This window comes from Eretmochelys imbricata, chromosome 21 (genome assembly GCF_965152235.1).
Source record: "Eretmochelys imbricata isolate rEreImb1 chromosome 21, rEreImb1.hap1, whole genome shotgun sequence".
NCBI lineage: Eukaryota > Metazoa > Chordata > Testudines > Cheloniidae > Eretmochelys > Eretmochelys imbricata.
The window spans coordinates 18,252,178-18,277,174 of NC_135592.1; the positions used below are offsets into that span (position 1 = coordinate 18,252,178).

Sequence of the window (24,997 nt, forward strand, 5' to 3'; positions counted from 1 at the left end):
GCAGCCCTAGTTATTTAACATTTGTATTGCAGTAGTGCCTAGAGACCTCAACCAGGTCATGCTCCCATTGTGCTAAAGCACTGTACAAACATATAGTCCCCTAAAGGTCTTACATTCATAAAAATAAGACAAGTGGGTAGGGGTGAGGAAGGATGTTGATAACAAATGTAATATAATTTAGCATGGACTAGTTCTGTGGGCAATTTTTAGCTGGTCAGTAGCAGTAATAACTCATCTCCTGCTTTGCTGTTTTGAGAGGGCAGTATTCTTTATGCATTAAGGTGTGTAGCTTTGAGGAGGGACGTGAGGGAGGATAAGCTGGTGGCTTTAGAATTTTCCACTGGGAGTAAGGGACTGCAGGAGACAAAGCGCAGTGGTGCTTGTGGGAGAAGTAGACGAGCAGGTGGCCAAGGCTGGCATAGATAGCAGAGGGAAACTGGCAGGACTCAGCTTCTTGGAAAGATAATAGTTCAGAAAAGGGAAGGCTTTTATATGGAGAGCTTTGAAGGTCAGGACAATAAGTTTGTGGTGGAGAAAGGGAGGCAGTGAAGGGATTATATGCAGGGAATAGACAGCTAGTCATGAACTTAATTCCGTCTAAGCTGCGCAACTGCACAGCAGCCTATTAAGCACCCTTGACCTGCCTGGCCCAGGAAGAGGTGCCTCAACCCAGCCCCGGCCTGGATCTGCTGCGGCTGGGGAGAGATGCCTTTTCCCCCCCACCCCCCGCCCAGGTGCTGCTGTGGCGGGGGAGAGCTTGGGGGAGTCCTCTCTCCCCACCGTAACCCCAGGGCAGCCTGCACCCCAAACCCCTCATCCCAACCCCAGAGACCACACCCTCAGCTGGAACCCTCACTCCCCCCTCACCTCAACCCTCGGCCCCACCCTCGCCATATGAATTTTATGTGCTCCAATAACAAATTACCTACATATTGGTGCACATAACAAAATTCATGCCGCACATGCGTGGGAAAAATTAGAGGGAACACTGGTGATGAGCCAGGAAGATGTTCTTAAACTTCAGAGTAGACATAGCCTATGTCGGCATAATGTATGTCGCTCAGGGGTGTGAATAGATCACCCCACCAAGCGACATAATTACTGGTGTGGATAGTGCTGTCGGTGGGAGACTCTCTAGTGTATCTGTGCCCTTAATCATTTTCTGTCACTTTGTCTCCAAGAATTGTATGTAATAGCATCTCATTAAGTATGATAAACTTGTTGGCCAAACGATGAAGTCCTGCATTATCTCACTCGATTCACCACATTGAAGCCAGTTGCTTAGTCTGAATTTTTGAAAACTTCTTTTAAATTTAAAAACATTTATTTTTGCATTGATTGTGCCTATTCCCTTTGCCAAAAGGCATTTTAAAACTGCCATGAGTTTTAAATCTTTAAAAACTGCCATGGAAAGTTGATTCTCAGCAGGCATAGTCAACAAGAGGGCAATTTCATATGTGGGGTTCTGTGGGATTCATAAGTTCATTGCAACTTTAAAATAGTATTACCATTTCTCAGAAAAGCCCAGAGTAGAAGATCTATTTCATACTATGCTGCTGAACTAACAGAAGGAATTTTAAGTAACTCTGTACCAGGCCTCATTGATGTTAGTGAAGATGTAGTGACTAAACACAGAAGTCTGCAGAAATGTAATGTTAAAGTTCTTTTTGAGAGTGGAATAATTTATCAAATGGAAGTGGACCAGATTGGTATGGATAACAACTTATTCTAAGTTTCAAAGAGAGAATTCCAAACAATGAAGGGTTTAAAATATCAGCAAATGTTTTCTAAGCTCAAAGGTATAGCTTTGATTCCAGCTAATATAGGAATGAATCACAGCTCAGTTCTTGTAGGCACTTTGTGATGATAAAAATAAAAAAAAGGTTTTTTTGATAGAATTACGGTTGTATTAGAGTTTGGACCATTATTCATCTGGCACTTACCTGTCTGATTCAGAGTGTGATTTTATTTTATTTATTTATTTATTTATTTTAAGTTACTGGTTGCTAGTTTTGCAGTAAAACATGTACTGGCAAATGCATTATGTGGTAGGGGAGAAAGCACTTTTGGTAGCCAAAGGTTCTGTTTCTTTGACCAGTTCAAATGTTCACTGAAGCATTCGTGTCCAATACAGTGTAGATTCAGTAACTTTTAAAGACAATTTGTGAAGATGACTTGAAAGATGAATCCCCTCACAGAAGAAAATTAATCTATGCAGTAACTCTCATTAATTTGTATTTGGGTAAACCCACAAATCTGCATCAGAAATGAAGCTGCAGCTCTTTGGGCGGGAGGGGTATAGGAAGGGGTCCTGTGAGGGCATGCCATGTCACCCCAGCCCTCTAATGCCCAGGGACCTACTTAGAGAATTTACTACTGGAGGGACTGGTGCAACTTCTTACTTCTGACAGAGGATGTGGAAAAAACTAATGTACTCAATGCTTTTTTTGCCTCTGTCTTCACTAACAAGGTCAGCTCCCAGACTGCTGCGCTGGGCATCGCAAAATGGGGAAGAGATGGCCAGCCCTCTGTGGAGATAGAGGTGGTTAGGGACTATTTAGAAAAGCTGGACGTGCACAAGTCCACGGGGCCGGACGAGTTGCATCCGAGAGTGCTGAAGGAATTGGCGGCTGTGATTGCAGAGCCATTGGCCATTATCTTTGAAAACTCGTGGCGAACGGGGGAAGTCCCGGATGAGTGGAAAAAGGCTAATGTAGTGCCAATCTTTAAAAAAGGGAAGAAGGAGGATCCTGGGAACTACAGGCCAGTCAGCCTCACTTCAGTCCCTGGAAAAATCATGGAGCAGGTCCTCAAAGAATCAATCCTGAAGCACTTGCATGAGAGGAAAGTGATCAGGAACAGCCAGCATGGATTCACCAAGGGAAGGTCATGCCTGACTAATCTACTCGCCTTTAATGATGAGATTACTGGTTCTGTGGATGAAGGGAAAGCAGTGGATGTATTGTTTCTTGACTTTAGCAAAGCTTTTGACACGGTCTCCCACAGTATTCTTGTCAGCAAGTTAAGGAAGTATGGGCTGGATGAATGCACTATAAGGTGGGTAGAAAGCTGGCTAGATTGTCGGGCTCAACGGGTAGTGATCAATGGCTCCATGTCTAGTTGGCAGCCGGTGTCAAGTGGAGTGTTCCAGGGGTCGGTCCTGGGGCCGGTTTTGTTCAATATCTTCATAAATGATCTGGAGGATGGTGTAGATTGCACTCTCAGCAAATTTGCGGATGATACTAAACTGGGAGGAGTGGTGGATACGCTGGAGGGGAGGGATAGGATACAGAAGGACCTAGACAAATTGGAGGATTGGGCCAAAAGAAATCTGATGAGGTTCAATAAGGATAAGTGCAGGGTCCTGCACTTAGGACAGAAGAATGCAATGCACCGCTACAGACTAGGGGCCGAATGGCTAGGCAGCAGTTCTGCGGAAAAGGACCTAGGGGTGACAGTGGATGAGAAGCTGGATATGAGTCAGCAGTGTGCCCTTGTTGCCAAGAAGGCAAATGGCATTTTGGGATGTATAAGTAGGGGCATAGCGAGCAGATCGAGGGACGTGATCGTCCCCCTCTATTCGACATTGGTGAGGCCTCATCTGGAGTACTGTGTCCAGTTTTGGGCCCCACACTACAAGAAGGATGTGGATAAATTGGAGAGAGTCCAGCGAAGGGCAACAAAAATGATTAGGGGTCTAGAACACATGACTTATGAGGAGAGGGTGAGGGAGCTGGGATTGTTTAGTCTGCAGAAGAGAAGAATGAGGGGGGGATTTGATAGCTGCTTTCAACTACCTGAAAGGGGGTTCCAAAGAGGATGGCTCTAGACTGTTCGCAATGGTAGCAGATGACAGAACGAGGAGTAATGGTCTCAAGTTGCAGTGGGGGAGGTTTAGATTGGATATTAGGAAAAACTTTTTCACTAGGAGGGTGGTGAAACACTGGAATGCGTTACCTAGGGAGGTGGTAGAATCTCCTTCCTTAGAGGTTTTTAAGGTCAGGCTTGACAAAGCCCTGGCTGGGATGATTTAACTGGGAATTGGTCCTGCTTCGAGCAGGGGGTTGGACTAGATGACCTTCTGGGGTCCCTTCCAACCCTGATATTCTATGATTCCAGCAAAGGAGAAATAAGGTTGCTCTCACCATTGCCTGTGCACATCTATGAGTGGGGAAGGCTTGCCACTGTATAGATCCTTTTCTGTGCTTCTTGCCTCAGTGATCTAGTCCTTTGGAGAGGATAGGTTTTCTAACATAGAGCCAGTGAACATCATTATTGAGAATGGATCAGGTCTAACACAGGGAATATAGAGGAGGTGACATTGGCTCTTAAGATTGAATAGCGAGTCTTTTTTTTCTTTTTTTTTTTTTTTAAATAACTGATTCCAGTCATGGCCTTCAAATGGTGGATACATCTTGAAATCACAATTGGTGACATTAGCAGGGATGCCAAAGACCCAGTGGAGACAGAAGTTTCCTTTCCCAAACAAATGTGATCCATCTATGATAGAGTTCAAACACATTTACAAGGCTATCCTTCTAGATATCTGGAGAACTTCAATTTCAATGCAGTCAATCCAGCATCTTTCCCAAGTAAACAAAAATGAAAGGAAGCCAGTCATGTCTACCTTTATTATACTAGGTGCAAACACATTTAAAGAGGGATTTTGGAACATAACCAAAGATCTGAACTTGAAGATGTTCTAATATTGAAAACATGGGAAAGTAGAAGCTAAATTGAACTGCATATTGAAAGCACACTGTCTTCTGTTAGGCTCAGACCCGTGTGAAGCTGAATTTTCTGGACCAGATTGCAAAGTTTTGGGAGCTCCAAGGATGTACACTGAAAATTCCACATGTAGAGAGGAAGATCTTGGATTTATTTCAACTTAATAGGGTAAGACTGTTTTTTAAAATAGTTTTTCCTGCAAAAGATGCCACATTACTTCTGTTCCTAGACTGAAGTCAAGTCATCTTTAGTAAGCTACTTCAATAGAGTTTTTGTGTTTGGAAGCGTTTTTAATGTATGATTAAACTCCTTGAGACATATTCTGTGAAATGGATTCAAGACAAGAACTGTTTATATTGCACTAAAAAGTAGTGTTGGAAAGCTGATTCAGTAGTAGAGCCTTAGAAATGCAGCCTGAGAGAATCCTCCAACTAGACTGAACTATAAACCTGCATCTAATCTTCCCTTCTGGTGCGTATTGTAAAGCAATATTTTGGAGAAGTTCTGTGACCTGTGTTATACAAGAGTTCAGATGATCACAGTGGTCCCTTCTAGCCTTGGAATCTGTGAATCTATGAGCTTTTTCAGAGGTCTTTAAGTTTTCTGACTAGCTAATTAAAGGATTTAAGCTACAGCGTTCTCTTAATGTGAAAGCTGTGTTTAAAGTATTTATTGCATGTGGTAGCAGCTGCAATAGCAAATACTTTTCCCTTTGTAACTTTTTTTTTTTTACTAGCAGTAGATCTCTATACACTAATGACTTTATTTTTGTATATGTGACCATTGTATTTTTCCTTTATAGCTAGTTGCAGAAGAAGGTGGATTTGACTTAGTCTGTAAGGAGAGAAAATGGACGAAAATAGCCATCAGAATGGGTTTTGCTCCAGGCAAGGCAGTGGGTTCACACATCCGTGCTCATTATGAACGTATTCTTTATCCTTACAACTTATTCCAGTCTGGAGCTAGTCTACTGGTGAGTGGTATGGTGTTTTTTGTTTTCCCCTGGCTAGCTAAAACCTGGATAAATTCACCAACTAGTGAGTTGTTTCCTTTTTGGGCAGCACTTCTAAAATCTTTAAAGATTGCATTTGTTTGTTTCATAGACTTCATCTTGTTACTTAGATACTAAGGTCATGAGATGAGTATGTTAGTAATCCACAGACAGAACTTTATCAAATGGAAGATAAAGTACTGGAATTTTGTGAAGGACCCTTCAAGGAAACCTCTTACCTGAAGACATGAAACCTGTTTGGACACTACCAGTTTGTATTTCTTCCTCTCTACAGTATTTAAAAGCCTTATTTTACAGCAGGTATTTAGACTTTCTGGAATGTCCTCTTTGCGACTCCTCTGTGCGTTGCAGACTTTTAAAATATTTACAAACCATTTATTTGTCCATCCATCTGACAGAGAATAAATGAATAATATCTCTAGGAATAATTGAGATCCAAAGATAACGGATGGAATATAATGAGTCTTGTAACTTTATAGCCATTTGTCAACTCACTTTGCATTTTTTTATACATAATATGGTGAAAGATCTCCACTAGGAAGAGAGAGAGAATGACATGTGAATGATGTTTTGATCAAATCCATGAAAATCATAATGTAGACTGCCAGAGTTGTTGCTGAGTTTTTCTAACTTAAAATCTTCATGTTTAGTTTTTGGCCATTAATAAGTGGGTTGAATGAGGATGGAAACTAATACAAGTACAAGACTTCTTTCAGATCAGTGTTGGTTTATTACTTATTTGGTAGCACTTGCAGAAATCCATTTTAATCCGTGTTAACCACTCCCACCCTGACATGCTTTTCAACGTGGGTGGGTTTCATAATAAAAAAACTTGTGCGGATTGTCTGAGTTTACAGTAAAGAACAATATTAGTGCCTGTTAGCTGCCAAAATGAGAATAGAGATTTGACATGAGCAAATCAGAAGAGACTGGAATGTAAGGCTCTTTATGTATCTTGTGGTTATCACATTGAAGAATAGTTAAAAAAAATACCTTTAGGCTCTAAAAAAAATTGTAATTCTAACCACTGGATTTTAGACATATATGCTAATGTAGATTGTTTTCAATCTGTGGGATGAAAAACCTTAAGTCTAGGAAAACTATCTTTACCAAATACACTTCACCTTTCCTCTGAAATAATTCTTATTGCATGGTGGAAAGCAACAGCATTCCAATAAGGTGTTTAACTAGCATCTTTCCATTTTTGTTCATTCTGAACACTAAAGTAATTGTGGTTTCTCTTTTGTGAAGACATTTTGCTCTGTCACATCTGATCCCGTTCTCTTATTTTTTTTGAGGTGGGAACATATAATTTAGTGTCCTAAAATAGAGTGGTGGCTGTGACCATAAACGCTCTGAAAATCTAAGCCTTTAGAACAATTGTCTTTCACAGAACTGATGTTAAATACATTATTTCTCAGTAATGGACCATTTTAAGAACACAAAGATTCTCAAGTGGCTGCTTGTGATCTCATTTAATGAGGTCACACTTCCTTTTAAATATAACTTTCCAAGCTCTCTCTTGCACTAGGCACCTGACATTTGTTCCAAACTGATGTGTTTAGTGGATCATGCAGTTCTGGAAAAGGTATGTTTAACTTCATTTATTAACCAAAAAAACCCCCAAAAAACGTTGTTGCTGTTTTTAAATTGTTACTATATTCTCCTTCCATCTTTCTGTGTGTGGTATTAATGTTTTCTTATGAATTGGATGGAAAAACTGAGAGAATCCATAGAAATGTTTCTTTGGGCTCAGTTTTCACCCTGCTTAGATTTTATTTTTGCTGACGTGCCTTCTATTAACTAATGAGTTTATTTTACAATGAATTATTTCTCCTTTGAATTGATATTTGATATCCCTGACCAAAGGTCATCTTTTTTGCGTTCTGTCACAAGTTCTCAGTAAGCAGTGGTTTCCCAGATGGTGCTTGTACAGCTGTCCTTTTTATTATCTATTCAGTTCTTTCCTGAGTATCTTGGCCTCGTATGATTTCATTCTTAGATAAGATACTGCTACTGGATTTTACAGCTGTCAGTTTCAGACATGTTTTCCCTTTCTTTGATATTTCAATAAGCCTTGAAAAGAAGCTCTGTTTGCAGCAAGCCAAGATCATCTACAAAAGACTGGTATGTGCAGTCTGTGAAACTACTTTGTAATTGATGGCACCTACTATATTGTATTGATGCTGTGAAAGCCAAGAGTATAGAAAGGAGTATTTTTTCACTCACTAGTACGGTGTAGCTTAGAATGTGTTCAGTCCCATGCACAGCCTGAATTTATTATGAGTTAAATATATTTTTTAATTGCCTTTTTGGAAAATGTTCTATTTGAAGAACTTCTTACATTGTACCATCTGCATACATAATATAGTAGTGTAACAGGAAATTTTGGTGCTTAATGAGTAGTTTTTCGTTGAAACCTTAGTATTTATGGTTCAATAAATCCAAAAATCTAAAAATGGAGACAGAAAGTAAGACGTGTGTGGATGATCAAAACAGGCAAAACTGACATTATAGTCTGCAAATTAATAGGTGCTTAAAGAAGTGCCCCAGAGAAGTAATTTATTCATCATTACCCATTTAACACTGGGCTAGATGTGTCTCAGTTGTATTGCTCACTATAATTGTATATAAGGAGATGGATAAATATAAGTTGTCTTACATGTAAGGGATAGCAGATGTGAAGCATGCTTATGATTCTTCACACTGTAGTTAGTGAATGAAAAGTCCTTGCAACTTATTCTAAAGACTCTTAAGTAAACCTGCACATTTTTTCCTAAAATTATTTTCTGATTCAAGCAGCCTAGGTATTAAAAATACACCAGGTTTTGCTCTTGTTTATATTAAAAACTCAGCTCAGGCCATCTCTACACTAGAATGTTTTGTCACCAGAACTTCTGCTGCCTTGCAGTTGCTGATGTTGCTATGTTGCTAAAATACATGCACTCTCGGCTATTTTTGCTGGTGTCACATATAAGAGATTATATTGGCAGAAGCCGTGGTGCGCCATGGATAAGCATCCTGATATCTCTACATCACTGTCCAGCACAGTGCTTTGCAGAACATTTTTGCAATGCATTGTGGAACACCTGCACTTCACTCAGGGAATTATGGGAGCTTGGGGTTAAGTTCCCACAATTCCCTTTCTTCCATTCCCTAAAGCTTCTTCTAGATGATCATCTTCATGCCTTTTTAAAAATTCCTACTGTTCCTTGTACTGCTTTTGTTCTCTTTGCCATCTCGCTATTAGAAATATGCGGAGCTCTCGTGTCTGGTTTTAGAGACAGGACATGGGATTATTCTGTATTTGCAGAACTTCAGTGACTAACACTGTAACAGCAACCAGTGGTGCTTTGATGAAGGTGAGACAGGACGCTCTGAGGAGGATAAGTGAATGATGTGAACAGTGCATAGAAACTTCAGGATGCTTCAGACATTTGTAGATCAGCTCCACACAGTGGATCAGCATTTCAGGGACCAAGAAACAAGCACTGAGTGATGGAACACATCACATTGTGATACAGATCTGTGGCAATCAGCAGTGGTTGCAAAATTTTGAGATGTGGGAGGCTATGTCCCATCCATCCAGTGCAGAGACACCAGAATGAGAACTGCTTTGACATTGGAAAAGGATCTAGCAATCATGCTCTGGAAGCTTGCAGCCTCATACTACTTTTGGGCTGTGGGCAATCAGTTCAGAATTGTAAAATCTACTGTGGGGGCAGTTGTCATCCTGGTGTGCAAGGCCATGAAGCCTTTTGTGCTGCACAGTATTGTGACTCTGGGGTTCTGGGCCATCCCACCTTGCCACTGAGTACGTGATGAGAAAGGGTACTTTTCCATGGCTGTGCTAATACTGATGGATCACTGGGAACATTTCACTGACATTACTGTTGGATGGACAGAGTGTGTGTGTGTGACACTTGCATTTTCAGGTATACTGGACTTTTCCAAAAGATGCAAGCGTGAACATACTTCCCAGACTGACACATTCATATAGGTGGGGTTGAAATGCTAATAATGATTCTGGGGAACCCAGCCTATCCTTTGTGTCCCTTGTTTATGAAACCATAGACTGGATGCCCATACAGTAGCAAGGAGAGTTACCTAGTGTCTGAGCAGGTGCAGGATGACTGTTGAATGTGCTTTTGGTAGGTTGAAAGGCCTCTGGTGATGTCTCATGGAAAGGCTGGATCTCAGTGAGGCAACTCTTCTCATCATAGTAGAATAATGCATAATATTTGTGAAGCGAAGGGAAGGGGAAACTTTACTGTCAGGAAAAAGAACGAGGAGTACTTGTGGCACCTTAGAGACTAACATATTTATTTGAGCATAAGCTTTCGTGGGCTAAAACTCACTTCATCAGATGCATGCAGTGGAAAATACAGTAGGTAGATATAGATATATACACACACACAGAGAACATGGAAAAAATGGGTGTTGCCATGCCCACTATAACGAGAGTGATCAGTTAAGGTGAGCTGTCAGAGTGGAGGGGGGAAGTGTCCAGTTTTGGGCCCCACACTACAAGAAGGATGTGGAAAAATTGGAAGACGTCCAGCGGAGGGCAACAAAAGTGATTAGGGGACTGGAACACATGACTTATGAGGAGAGGCTGAGGGAACTGGGATTGTTTAGTCTGCGGAAGAGAAGAATGAGGGGGGGATTTGATAGCTGCTTTCAGCTACCTGAAAGGGGGTTCCAAAGAGGATGGATCTAGACTGTTTCAGTGGTAGCTGATGACAGAACAAGGAGTAATGGTCTCAAGTTGCAGTATGGGAGGTTTAGTTTGGATATTAGGAAAAACTTTTTCACTAGGAGGGTGGTGAAACACTGGAATGCGTTACCTAGGGAGGTAGTGGAATCTCCTTCCTTAGAAGTTTTTAAGGTCAGGCTTGAGAAACCCTGGCTGGGATGATTTAGTTGGGGATTGGTCCTGCTTTGAGCAGGGGGTTGGACTAGATGTCCTTCTGAGGTCCCTTCCAACCCTGATATTCTGTGATTCTAAGTGGAAAGACTGTCTGCTGATTTTGAACAGCCAGACACAAAGGCAGTAACCAGAGCCCATCAAGGAGCTATAGGGCTGAGGGAGGCCTTAAAATATCGCTTTAGCAGTGTGCCATATTATTGTGGTGTGCTACTTTTGTGTACTTTGTGTTTTGCCTTGAATCTGGATTTTAAATGATTTCTAAATATCTGTTATGAATTTGGTGAGAGTAGGGGATGCTTTGCTCTTTAACATTTCTTTGACACCCAATAAATATTTTGTGATTTTTCAGAAAACCACAATTTTGTGTGCAAATAAACCATGAATAAACTTATTAGCAACAGTAAACTTTGAGGGTTGACACCTATATGACCATATTAAACTTTACACTTATATTACTAGTGTTAAATAAGCAAAGTGCTGGGTGTTTGCCTGACCGTGCATTATTTGTAGGTCAGTGTATGCATAGTCTCAGTTCTCCTTGTTTTCCACCATCAAAGAATTGTAGGGAAAAGGCTGTAGGTTGTGCTAGTGCCTTGTGTGTGGGTGGGGTGGTCTTGTGGACACTGAATTGGGGTCGTATTTGGGGTCGGCAAGGAATTTTCCTCCAGGGCAGATTGGAAGAGGCCCTGGAGGTTTTTTGCCTTCCTCTGTAGCATGGGGCACGGGTCACTTGCTGGAGGATTCTCTGCTCCTTGAAGTCTTTAAACTACGATTTGAGGACTTAAATAGCTCAGACGTAGGTGTGAGGTTTTTTGCAGGAGTGGTGGGTGAAATTCTGTGGCCTGCATTATGCAGGAGGACAGACTAGATGATCATAATGGTCCATTCTGACCTAAATATCTATGAATTGTGAATGAGATGCAAAGGCTGTTGTGGAGGTGGTTTTTGGATGTTTTGGATAATTCTGCAACATCTGTTTGCTTGAGTAGGGTCATGTTCCTGGTTCACTTGTTGATGTACCTTTTGGCCCCTCTGCTTTTCCTTGAATAGTTGGTCCTTCCAATTGTGATCCTTCTGATTGATCTCCATGTGGTCCCTCCAGTCTGTACTCTCCCAGACAGCAGCCTCTTTAGACTGGAGAAGCTTCAAAAACATATTCTCACTTTTCTACTTCTTACTTCTTCTAATCAGGGTCAGTCTTCTAGCAGATGTGAATGGGGTGCCTTTCAAGGACACCGCAGCCAAGGAGTGTGATAAACAAAAAGATAGAGAGATATTATAGATTGACAGTGGGAGTATAAAGGAAGAGATAAGCCTCAAAATTCCCTAAAAATTTCCCCATTGAGGTGTTTTATAAAAGTATACAGTGATCATACTGCCTTTGGTTCAGCTTTCTTTGGAACTGATCTGTTGCTCTAGGCTTGGTGAGTAGCATGAAGTTCTCGTTATAAGTCCATAGTCATGAAAGTCGGGGGGTTACTGGGTAAAAAGTAGCTGAAATTGTGACAGGAAGAGGTGATTATGGCTGATATCACTCCTGAGGGTGACAAAGGCCTAAAGAAGGCGTCTCAAGCCTGCCCTATCCTGTATCCTACCAGGCTGTTTACAGTGATGGTGCCAGTTAGACTCATCTCAGAGTAGCATACCAAGGTCTCCTATTGAGGGGGAACAAACAAGATCACCCTTGCTGGAAAAGGATCAGAGAGTGTCTCCTAGAAGATTTATGAAGATTGATTCAGAGGATGGAAGGGACATTTGTGTACATATCAGCAAAATACTCCTCAAGGGTGAAGGGCTGTTCCCATTGCCTAGTACCAGAAGCCAAAGAAAAGAACCCTGGTGCCAATGACTCCACCTCTACCTCTATTCAAGCAAAGCATGAGAGGGATTTGTTTTGGTCTGGGGAAAAACTGACTTGTAAATCAGAGCACTGTCTTTTGCTGTTTACATTACATGCCTACTCTTAAAAATCAGGTGCTCTGACTGGATAGTCACTGGGATGTTTGTAAGAGATATTCTTCTTTGAGGAGTGTCCCTGTGGGTACTCCACTGTAGGTGTCTTGGCACCCTGCACTTGTAATCGGAGATATGTAGCAGCAGTGCCCTGACTGACTGCCTCGCACCGCTCTGAGCAGTTACCTAGCCTCCGGAGCCAACTGACCCCCAGTTCCTTCTCTATCGCCTTTGGCTTGAGTCAGAGTGACAGCAGCATCTCTCCAAATATGTAGATAGCTCAATATTTCTCTTTTTATCCCTTAAATCCTAGTTAATTTTAGTTAACTTTAGTTTTTATTTTCTTACATATTAAAAACAATAATAATTTGTTTTATTAGTCGTAGTTTTTCCTCTCCCACCAGCTGGCGGACCGCCGTCAGTGATGACTAAATAAAAACGGACTGACTCCGTTTTTCTCCAGAGCTGCCCTCTTTCAGGCATGCTTGGTTCCCCTGGCTTTAAATGCTGCCTGACCTGCAGGCTCTCGATACCCATTTCTGATGGCCATGCTCAGTGCGTTTGCTGCCTTGGAGAAACCCGTATTCCCCAAAAGTATCCACACTGTAAAAAACTGACTGCCAGGACACGGAAGGCCGGGGACCTTCAACCTAAATTGCTAGTGGTGGAGAAATCCCTCAGAACTAGAGTCCAGGCCAACGGTCATCAGCGGCAGACAGGGGCACAACTAAGACCGCCTCTAAGAACCTTGTCCCTAAAAAGGTGACCAAACACCACTCTCATTCATCTCCACAGTGAGAACACCTAAAAGAAAATTACAGGTTTCAGAGTAACAGCCGTGTTAGTCTGTATTCGCAAAAAGAAAAGGAGTACTTGTGGCACCTTAGCGACTAACCAATTTATTTGAGCATAAGCTTTCGTGAGCTACAGCTCACTTCATCGGATGCATACTGTGGAAAGTACAGAAGATCTTTTTATATGCACATTGTAAGGAAAGTGATCACTTTAGATAAGCTATTACCAACAGGAGAGTGGGTTTGTGGGGGGGGGCTGGGGAGAGAACCTGGATTTGTGCTGGAAATGGCCCAACTTGATTATCATACACATTGTAAGGAGAGTAATCACTTTAGATAAGCTATTACCAGCAGGAGAGTGGGGTGGGGGGAGAGAAAACCTTTTGTAGTGGTAAACACCCATTTTTTCATGTGTGTATAAAAAGATCTTCTGTACTTTCCACAGTATGCATCCAATGAAGTGAGCTGTAGCTCACGAAAGCTCATGCTCAAATAAATTGGTTAGTCTCTAACGTGCCACAAGTCCTCCTTTTCTTTAAAAGAAAATGGTCTCCCGGCAAAAAATCTGCCCCAGTACCGATGACATCCCATTGCCTCTCGGTCTGAGGCTCTCGAACATCCAGTACAGAGACTTCCCAAGGAGCCAAGGACCCGTTATGGGCATGCTCTCAGTCAAGTGCACGCCCTAAAGCCAAGCTTCCTAGCGCGGCCCCTGTGGGGCTGAGGAACATCCCGGCACCAACTAGTGCAATGGCGCCACTTGCTGCACATACACAGGTCATCAAGACCTCAGCACCGACAGTTCTCACCCTCTCCTCTCAGACTGCGCTGCCGTCTCCAGCACCGAGCTTCCTGGTACCACAGCATTTCAGCAGACAGGCAGACCTGGTTGTTTCTTCTACTCCTGGGACCCCCTTATTCAGTATCAATGGTACCTCAGCGAGGCCTGGACCAAGCCAGATCCTCACTCAAGGGGCTTCAGCGCCTCCCCTCTCTAGTGATGATGATTAGGAGGACGATGACACAGGGATGTACAATCCTGGCCACTCCTCTCTCCATTGGTAGACATGGGAGGCTGGCAGGTTCAACCTTGGATGCTACCTCCTATTGCCTTGCCGCCCAACTTGGGCCATCTATAGAGCCCAGATCACTAGGCCTCCTAACCTACCAGCCTCCAGAACACCCTGCTTTCCCTCACTGACGGACCCAGCACCTTCAGAGGCCCAAAATGAGGAGACTGAAGAACAGGAGGAGACACCTTGTCACCTACACACATTTCATCGTCGTCCCCAGATGAAACAATTGTGAAATAATTGGGAGCAAAGCCTATTCTTCCGCCACCTTATAATTCTGCATTGCAAATTGCTCTGCATGGCTGGCTAAATATACGCACAATCTGTTTTCTAAAATGTCATCCTTTAGTGAACACCTGCGGGAAGATAAGAGAGAAGCGTAGAAATCCAACATCTCCAAAGGCGTTCTCATTGCAAGGGTGGCCCTCCAATCTTCCCTCGATTCTGCAGACACAGCAGCATGCTCCATTGTGATCTCTGTGGTCATGCGTCTGGCATCGTGGCTCCACCTATCTGGATTCCCTGGGGAGGTGCAGGCTACTGTGGAAGACCTACCCTTTGAGGGTCAGAAATTGTTTGCAGAATCCACAGACGTGTCCCTGCATACTTTAAAGGACTCCCGGGCCATCTTAAAGACTCTAGGCATCTATGTCCCTGGAAACAAGAAAAAGCAAGGCAGGTTTTACAACCAAAAATTCTGGGCTGCATCACAATCTCAGCCCAAAAGACACTATAGCCAATGCCGCAAACAGAGGCAGATGGGGCAAAGGCAGAATCAAGACCAGACTTCCACATCCCAGCCTTCCACCTCCAGGCAATTGTTTTGAAGTTCTGGTCGAGGGCCTGAGACCTCTGTGCTTTCTACTTCTGGGTCTCAACCACACTGTAATGCCATTCGAAGACCGCCTGTCACCATATTACCTATTCTGAAACAACATCACTACAGACAAATGGGTCCTGGAAATTATCCAGCAGGATTACTCCATCACATTTTATTTCTATCCCACCTATCTACCACCTTCCTCCATCCCTCTTCAGGGACTCCTCTTATGAGCCCTTGTTACAACAGGAAATAACCCACCTCCTGCAATTAGGGGCTGTGGAACCAGTACCAGCTCTACACAGGGGAAGGGGATTTTATTCACATTATTTCCTCACTCAGAAAAAGAACGGTGGATGGAGACCCATTCTGGATTTATGCAAACTCAACAAGTTTGTGAAAACGCAGAGATTCAAAATGGTGACCCTATCGACGATAATTCCGTCATTAGAGAAAGGAGATTGTCTCTTGTCCCTCGACCAAGAAGACACTTACTTTCATGTCAGTGTTCACCTCAGCACACACAAGATTCTTGCGCTTCACCCTAGAACACTCAACATTACCAGTACAGAGTGCTACACTTCGGACTGTCAGCCGTCCCAAGGGTCTTCTCCAAGGTCCTCGCTGTCACTGCAGCTCACCTCCGCAGACTAGGAGTTATGATTTTTCCATACCTGGATAACTGCCTGTTAAGAACACCAACACGGCAGGCAGCACTAGAAGCCACACAGTCCACAATTGTCCTCATTATGAACTCGGACTTCAAATAAATCTTCAGAAGTCCATGTTGGTCCCTGTCTAACAACTGGAATTTATAAGGGCCTATCTTGACTACCTCACGGCAACAGCGAGGTTATCCCAACAGTGCTTCCTCAACTTAAACACTCTGATTACTATGGTCATGGACAGCCCACAAACGTCCACCAGGACGTGCCTACAAATTTTGGGACATATGGCTGCTATGACTTTCATCGTCAAACATGCCAGACTACATATGAGATGCCTACAAGCCTGGCTTCGCACTTGCTGTATACCACACAGGCACTCCCTCAACAGGTGGCTCACCATGCCCCACAAGGTAAAGGATTTCCTTGAGTGGTGGACACAACCACAAAATGTCTTCTCATGTGTCCCATTTCAACAGAAATCTTCTACCATAATGATCACCGTGGATGCCTCCCTCATGGGATGTGGAGCTCACCTGGGCGACAACATGATCCAGGGTCACTGATCCACAGTGGAAGACAACTTGCACATAAACATACCAGAACTAAGAGCAGTCAGAAACGCATGCGAGCATTTCCTTTCTCTAATCCACAACACTACTGTCAAAGTCCTTACGGACAACACAGCGTGCATGTTCTACATACACCGCCAACGGGGAGCCCAGTCATACCCTCTATGCATGGAGGCAATACACCTCTGGAATTGGTGCATCTCCAACAATGTAGACATCACTGCATCCTACCTGCCGGTACATCAGATTTCTCACAAACCCACGAGTGAGAGATGGACTATGCAACCCTCACCACCATATTCAACCTATGGGGGTTCCCCACTATAGACCTATTTGCAACAGCTCACAATGCAAATTGCCGCTAATGTATACATTCCCTCCGATCCCACTTCTGAGTCAGGTTATACACAAGATCAAGCAAGACAAGTCCAGGGTCATTCTCTTTTCGCCTACATGGCCCAGACAAACATGGTTCCCATACCTGAGACAGACGGCAGTGAAACCACCTTAAACCCTCCTCTTAATACCTCACTTCCTGATGCAGGGCCGAGGACACATCAGTCGCCCCAACCTAGCTGTTCTCCATCTCAAGGCCTGGGTTCTCCATGGCTGTCAGGTATTGACAAAGACTATTCCAAGGAAGTTAGACATACTCTTGAACAGTCGCAGACTGACTACACGAAAAACATACACACAACTGGACATGATTTTGCACCTGGTGTGAGGATAACCATATTTCCCCTCGGTTGGCCCCACTGCCCCAGGTCCTTGAATATATACTGGGTCTTAAAAAATCAGGGATATCCAACAGCTCCATCAGAGTACACCTAGCTGCTATCACCTCGTTACACGATAATGTGGATGGAGCCACTATCTTTGCTCATTCAATGACTAAGCATTTTCTAAAAGCCATGATAAATACCTACCCAATGCTAAAAGACCCTGCTCCCATGTGGGAACTTAACCTCCTCCTCCGTAGCCTCATGGAGAAACCATTTGAACCCGTAGCGACTTGTCCTTTGCTACATCTATCAATGAAGGTGGCCTTCCTCATCGCCATCACGTCGGGAAGAAGGGTGGGAGAGCTACGTACCCTAATGATTCACCCACCTTTTACCACATTCTATAAAGACAAAGTGATCCTATGGCTGCACCCCAAATTCATACCCAAGGTAGCCTCGCCGTTTCATCTAAATCAACCCATATACTTACCTGTGTTTTTCCCGAAACCACATGTTGACAACAGGGAGGCTTTTCTTCACATGCTCGATGTCCGCAGAGCACTAGCCTTTTATCAAGAAAGAACAAAAACGTTTAGAAAATTGTCTCTTTTCTCTCTATAACAGAACGATGAAAGGGTCAGACCATTTCTAAACAGAGACTATGTAAATGGATATCAGGCTGTATCCGTTTGTGTTAACAGCAGAGCAACCTCCCGGCTCCGCCAGGAGTTCACACACGCTCCACCAGAGTGTTATCAACATCAATAGCATTCCTCAATAATATACCCATACGGACATTTGTAAAGCAGCTACCTGGGCCTCTGCCCACACTTTTACTAAACACTATGCTCTCGTTCAACAATCTGCTGCAGACACACAGTTTGGAGACTCGGTGCTAGCCACCGTCAATAAAACAACTCTGAAGTCCCCCCTCCACTGAGGGGCACTGCTCCATAGTCACCGAAAGTGGAGCACCCACAGGGACACTCCCCACAGGGACACTCCCCACAGGTCAGGCTTGACAAACCCCTGGCAGGGATGATTTAGTTGGTGTTGGTCCTGCTTTGAGCAGAGGGTTGGACTAGATGACGTCCTGAGGTCCCTTCCAACCGTGATATTCTATGGTTCTATGATTTTTCCTGGTCCAAGCAGGAGCATGAGGTTTAGCTGGAGGTCTGTCTTTTTGCTAAACTGTGCTGATCTAGTGTGCTAGCTGCACTTGCAAAGGTGGGATAGCAGTAAAAGTGGAATTTCTAAAACATGCTGGAAATTCTTAAAGTTTGGAGGTGTGGATTTCTGGTCACTGTGACCACCTGTGCTGCAGAGGTCAGAATTGTGACCAGAGCAGTCACTGTTACAGGGACAGGGCCATTGTAGGACTGGTCTCACTGATACAGGTAATGCAGCGCCCGCAGTGGCATTCCCCCTGGTAGATGTATGTTGGGTGAGGACTTGAGTCATTCAGGGAGATGATTTTATTTTGGCAACAGAATGCCTGGGTTATGTTGACAGGATTCAGATTTGGGTTTGGATGCATGGAAACGTGTGGCAACGAAAAACTGCTTCTTTCGACAAACTTTGTAGTATGGACCAGGCCCCTGTATAAGTTAGACACTGTCATCCTTAACTTCAAATTTCCTGGGGTTTGTATCAGAATTGTAATATTTTCTGAGCATTGGCACATATGACCTCAGGTGTAGTTATAATTTGATATTCACTAAAGAAGCCATCATTCTTGGGGCTGGTGCCTCAGCATGAAATTCCCCTTGTTAAGCTTTTTCATCCTTTGAGACACCTATAGATTTGCTCAAGGGCTCTGTACTACTGAACTTTTTCCAGCCTCTTTTACCTCAGAAGCCCCTGAATGTTCCAACCAGTTCCTTTCTGAGAGCGGTCAGTGAGGGAGGTGCTGCCCAATGAATAGACTGTCAGGGTTGGAAGGGACCTCAGGAGATCATCTAGTCCAACCCCCTGCTCAAAGCAGGACCAATCCCCAATTTTTGCCCCAGATCCCTAAATGGCTCCCTCAAGGATTGAACTCACAACCCTGGGTTTAGCAGGCCAATGCTCGAACCACTGAGCTATCCCTCCCCCGTGGTTCTAACTTATGCTGTGCCTCTCCTGGGAAACCGGAAAAACTCTTTGTTTCTCCTTCACAACACTGTCACAAGCTAGCCCATTGCTTGCTTGAGATCAGAAGCTGGCAAATCCTAGCAAGATAGACTAGAAGAAGAGTTTGCAGCCACAGCAGTCTCCAATGGGAGACATATACTCTCAGTTCATTAATGATCTGGATGACGGGATGGATTGCACCCTCAACAAATTTGCGGATAATACTGAGCTGGGGGGAGAGGTAGATTCGCTGGAGGGTAGGGATAGGGTCCAGAGTTACCTGGACAAATTGGAGGATTGGGCCAAAAAAAATCTGATGAGGTTCAAGAAAGACAAGTGCAGAGTTCTGTACTTAGGACAGAAGAATTCCATGCACTGCTACAGACTGCGGACTGACTGGCTTAGCAGCAGTTCTGCAGAAAAGGACCTGGGGATTAAAGTGGACGAGAGGCTGGATATGAGTCAACAGTGTGTCCCGTTAGCCTTCTTGGCAACAAGTATATTGGGCTGTATTAGTAGAAGTGTTGCCGGCAGATCGAGGGAAGTGATTATTCCCCTCTATTCAGCGTTGGTGAGGCCACAGCTGGAATACTGTGTCCAGTTTTGGTCCTCCCACTACAGAAGGGATGTGGACAGATTGGAAAGATTCCTGTGGAAGGCAGTGAAAATGGTTAGGGGGCTGGGGCAAATGACTTTCGAGGAGAGGCTGAGGGAATTGGGCTTATTTAGTCTACAGAAGAGAAGAGTGAGGGGGGATTTGATAGCAGCCTTCAGCTAGCTGAAGGAGGGTTCCAAAGAGGATGGAGCTAGGCTGTTTTCAGTGGTGGCAGATGACAGAACAAGGAGCAATGGTCTCAAGTTACAGTGTGGGAGGTCTAGGTTGGATATTAGGAAACACTGTTTCACTAGGCGGGTGGTGAAGCACTGGAATGGGTTACCTAGGGAGGTGGTAGAATCTCCATCCTTAGAGGTTTTTAAGGCCTGGCTTGAGAAAGCCCTAGCTGGGATGATTTAGCTGGGGTTGGTCCTGTTTGAGCAGGGGGTTGGACTAGATGACCTCCTGAGGTCTCTTCCGATCCTAATCTTCTATGATTCTGCTATGATTTCTATTGGCAAATATCTCCAGTGGCTGGAGATGGGGCACTAGATGAAGAGGAGGGCTCTGAGTTACTACAGAGAATTCTTTCCCAAGTATCTGTGTGTTGGGTCTTGCCCACGTTTAGGGTCTAATTCAGTGGTGTCCAAACTTTTCCTGTTGCGCCCTCTCTTACCAGTATTGGAATCTGTCCGTGGCATGTGTCCCTTCCCCTTCCCCCCCATTACTGCACAGCCAAGGCTTCCTCAGCATAGGAGTTTGGGCTGAAGGCAGAGCTGGGGGCAGAGCTGGAGGTGTGGGTGAGGAGCTGGGTTTCGAGGCAGAGCTGGCCTGGGGGTGGAGAAGGAGTGAGGGCAGAGCTTGGCTGAGGGCAAAGGAGGGCAGAGTGGAACTGCAGCTGGATCTGGGCTGGGGGAAGAGCGGAGGTGTGGCTGGAGCTGGGCTGAGAGCAGAGCGGGACTGGGTGGCGCTCCCTCCCCGGCCCTTGTGGGGGCTGGCCCAGGCCGTGCTGCGTCTCTCCACAAATGTTCGTCCAGGACACACCCCACAGTTTGGGGACCACTGGTCTACCTGATCACCATATTTGGGATCAGAAAGGAATTTTAATCCAGATCTGATTAGCAAGGGTTTTTCATCTTCCTCTGTAGTGTGGCGACTGATCACTTGCTAGTTTGAACTAGAATAAATGGTGGATTCTCTGTAAATTGAAGTCATAGAATCATAGAATATCAGGGTTGGAAGGGACCCCAGAAGGTCATCTAGTCCAACCCCCTGCTCGAAGCAGGACCAATTCCCAGTTAAATCATCCCAGCCAGGGCTTTGTCAAGCCTGACCTTAAAAACCTCTAAGGAAGGAGATTCTACCACCTCCCTAGGTAACACATTCCAGTGTTTCACCACCCTCATAGTGAAAAAGTTTTTCCTAATATCCAATCTAAACCTCCCCCACTGCAACTTGAGACCATTACTCCTTGTTCTGTCATCTGCTACCATTGAGAACAGTCTAGAGCCATCCTCTTTGGAACCCCCTTTCAGGTAGTTGAAAGCATCTATCAAATCCCCCCTCATTCTTCTCTTCTGCAGACTAAACAATCCCAGCTCCCTCAGCCTCTCCTCATAAGTCATGTGTTCTAGATCCCTAATCATTTTTGTTGCCCTTCGCTGGACTCTCTCCAATTTATCCACATCCTTCTTGTAGTGTGGGGCCCAAAACTAGACACAGTACTCCAGATGAGGCCTCACCGATGTCGAATAGAGGGGAAAGATCACTTCCCTCGATCTGCTCGCTATGCCCCTACTTATACATCCCAAAATGCCATTGGCCTTCTTGGCAACAAGGGCACACTGCTGACTCATATCCAGCTTCTCATCCACTGTCACCCCTAGGTCCTTTTCCGCAGAACTGCTGCCTAGCCATTCGGCCCCTAGTCTGTAGCGGTGCATTGGATTCTTCCGTCCTAAGTGCAGGACCCTGCACTTATCCTTATTGAACCTCATCAGATTTCTTTTGGCCCAATCCTCCAATTTGTCTAGGTCCTTCTGTATCCTATCCCTCCCCTCCAGGGTATCCACCACTCCTCCCAGTTTAGTATCATCCGCAAATTTGCTGAGAGTGCAATCTACACCATCCTCCAGATCATTTATGAAAATATTGAACAAAACCGGCCCCAGGACCGACCCCTGGGGCACTCCACTTGACACTGGCTGCCAACTAGACATGGAGCCATTGATCACTACCCGTTGAGCCCGACAATCTAGCCAGCTTTCTACCCACCTTATAGTGCATTCATCCAGCCCATACTTCCTTAACTTGCTGACAAGAATACTGTGGGAGACCGTTTCAAAAGCTTTGCTAAAGTCAAGAAACAATACATCCACTGCTTTCCCTTCATCCACAGAACCAGTAATCTCATCATAAAAGGCGATTAGATTAGTCAGGCATGACCTTCCCTTGGTGAATCTATGCTGGCTGTTCCTGATCACTTTCCTCTCATGCAAGTGCTTCAGGATTGATTCTTTAAGGACCTGCTCCATGATTTTTCCAGGGACTGAGATGAGGCTGACTGGCCTGTAGTTCCCAGGATCCTCCTTCTTCCCTTTTTTAAAGATGGGCACTACATTAGCCTTTTTCCACTCATCCGGGACTTCCCCCGTTCGCCACGAGTTTTCAAAGATAATGACCAATGGCTCTGCAATCACAGCTGCCAATTCCTTCAGCACTCTCGGATGCAACTCGTCCGGCCCCATGGACTTGTGCATGTCCAGCTTTTCTAAATAGTCCCTAACCACCTCTATCTCCACAGAGGGCTGGCCATCTCTTCCCCATTTTGTGATGCCCAGCGCAGCAGTCTGGGAGCTGACCTTGTTAGTGAAGACAGAGGCAAAAAAAGCGTTGAGTACATTAGCTTTTTCCGCATCCTCTGTCACTAGGTTGCCTCCCTCATTCAGTAAGGGGCCCACACTCTCCTTGGCTTTCTTCTTGTTGCCAACATACCTGAAGAAACCCTTCTTGTTACTCTTGACATCTCTTGCTAGCTGCAGCTCCAGGTGTGATTTGGCCCTCCTGATATCATTCCTACATGCCCGAGCAATATTTTTATACTCTTCCCTGGTCATATGTCCAACCTTCCACTTCTTGTAAGCTTCTTTTTTATGTTTAAGATCCGCTAGGATTTCACCATTAAGCCAAGCTGGTCGCCTGCCATATTTACTATTCTTTCGACTCATTGGGATGGTTTGTCCCTGTAACCTCAACAGGGATTCCTTGAAATACAGCCAGCTCTCCTGGACTCCTTTCCCCTTCATGTTAGTCCCCCAGGGGATCCTGGCCATCCGTTCCCTGAGGGAGTCGAAGTCTGCTTTCCTGAAGTCCAGGGTCCGTATCCTGCTGCTTACCTTTCTTCCCTGCGTCAGGATCCTGAACTCAACCAACTCATGGTTACTGCCTCCCAGATTCCCATCCACTTTTGCTTCCCCCACTAATTCTACCCGGTTTGTGAGCAGCAGGTCAAGAAAAGCGCCCCCCCTAGTTGGCTCCTCTAGCACTTGCGCCAGGAAATTGTCCCCTACGCTTTCCAAAAACTTCCTGGATTGTCTATGCACTGCTGTATTGCTCTCCCAGCAGATATCAGGAAAATTAAAGTCACCCATGAGAATCAGGGCATGCGATCTAGTAGCTTTCGTGAGCTGCTGGAAGAAAGCCTCATCTACCTCATCCCCCTGGTCTGGTGATCTATAGCAGACTCCCACCACTACATCACTCTTGTTGCACACACTTCTAAACTTAATCCAGAGACACTCAGGTTTTTCTACAGTTTCGTACCGGAGCTCTGAGCAGTCATACTGCTCCCTTACATACAGTGCTACTCCCCCACCTTTTCTGCCCTGCCTGTCCTTCCTGAACAGTTTATAACCATCCATGACAGTACTCCAGTCATGTGAGTTATCCCACCAAGTCTCTGTTATTCCAATCACGTCATAGTTCCTTGACATCACCAGGACCTCCAGTTCTCCCTGCTTGTTTCCAAGGCTTTGTGCATTCCTATATAAGCACTTGAGATAACCTGTTGATCGCCCCTCATTCCCAGTATGAGGCAGGAGCCCTCCCCTCACAGACATTCCTGCCTGTGCTTCCTCCCGCTATCCCGCTTTCTCACTTACCTCAGGGCTTTGGTCTCCTTCCCCCGGTGAACCTAGTTTAAAGCCCTCCTCACTAGGTTAGCCAGCCTGCTGGCAAAGATGCTCTTCCCTCTCTTCGTAAGATGGAGCCCGTCTCTGCCCAGCACTCCTCCTTCATGGAACACCATCTCATGGTCAAAGAATCCAAAGCCTTCTCTCCGACACCACCTGCGTAGCCATTCGTTGACTTCGATGATTCGACGGTCCCTACCCAGGCCTTTTCCTTCCACGGGAAGGATGGACGAGAATACCACTTACGCCTCCAACTCCTTTATCCTTCTTCCCAGAGCCACGTAGTCCGCAGTGATCCGCTCAAGGTCATTCTTGGCAGTATCATTGGTGCCCACGTGGAGAAGCAGGAAGGGGTAGCGATCCAAGGGCTTGATGAGTCTCGGCAGTCTCTCCGTCACATCGTGAATCTTAGCCTCCGGCAAGCAGCAGACTTCTCGGTTTTCCCGGTCAGGGCGGCAGATAGATGATTCAGTCCCCCGGAGGAGAGAGTCCCCGACCACCACCACCCGCCTTCTCCTCTTGGGAGTGGTGGTCGTGGAACCCCCAACCTCAGGACATCGCATCTCATGCCTTCCAACCAGCGGAGTCTCCTTCTGCTTTCTCCCCCCAGTCATATCATCTGGTCCACTCTCCGCAACGGTACCTGTGGAGAGAACATGAAAGCGGTTAGTTACCTGTGTCTGTGTTACTGGAACCCGGACATTCCGCTTACCTCTTCTGGAGGTCACATGTTGCCAAGCTTCTTCACTGGCCTCTTGGCTCCTCTGTGCAACCTGCTCTATATCTTTAGAGCTTTGTGCCCCTAGAAGCATATCCTGAGTTTTGTCCAGA

The 24,997-nt window shown here is 44.9% G+C and overlaps 1 protein-coding gene across 2 annotated transcripts in view; it reads left to right on the top strand.

Annotated features, from left to right (window-relative positions):
- KDM5B (lysine demethylase 5B) overlaps positions 1 to 24,997 on the top strand; it is a 185,349-nt gene that overhangs the window by 42,203 nt on the left and 118,149 nt on the right. Inside the window, exons 3-5 of one of the 2 annotated variants that reach the window (XM_077839601.1) lie at positions 4,774 to 4,896; positions 5,531 to 5,701; positions 7,272 to 7,328. In XM_077839601.1, coding sequence (XP_077695727.1) covers positions 4,774 to 4,896; positions 5,531 to 5,701; positions 7,272 to 7,328 — 351 coding nt within the window. The remainder of the gene's footprint in view (positions 1 to 4,773; positions 4,897 to 5,530; positions 5,702 to 7,271; positions 7,329 to 24,997) is intronic. The other variant, XM_077839602.1, reaches the window with a different exon arrangement.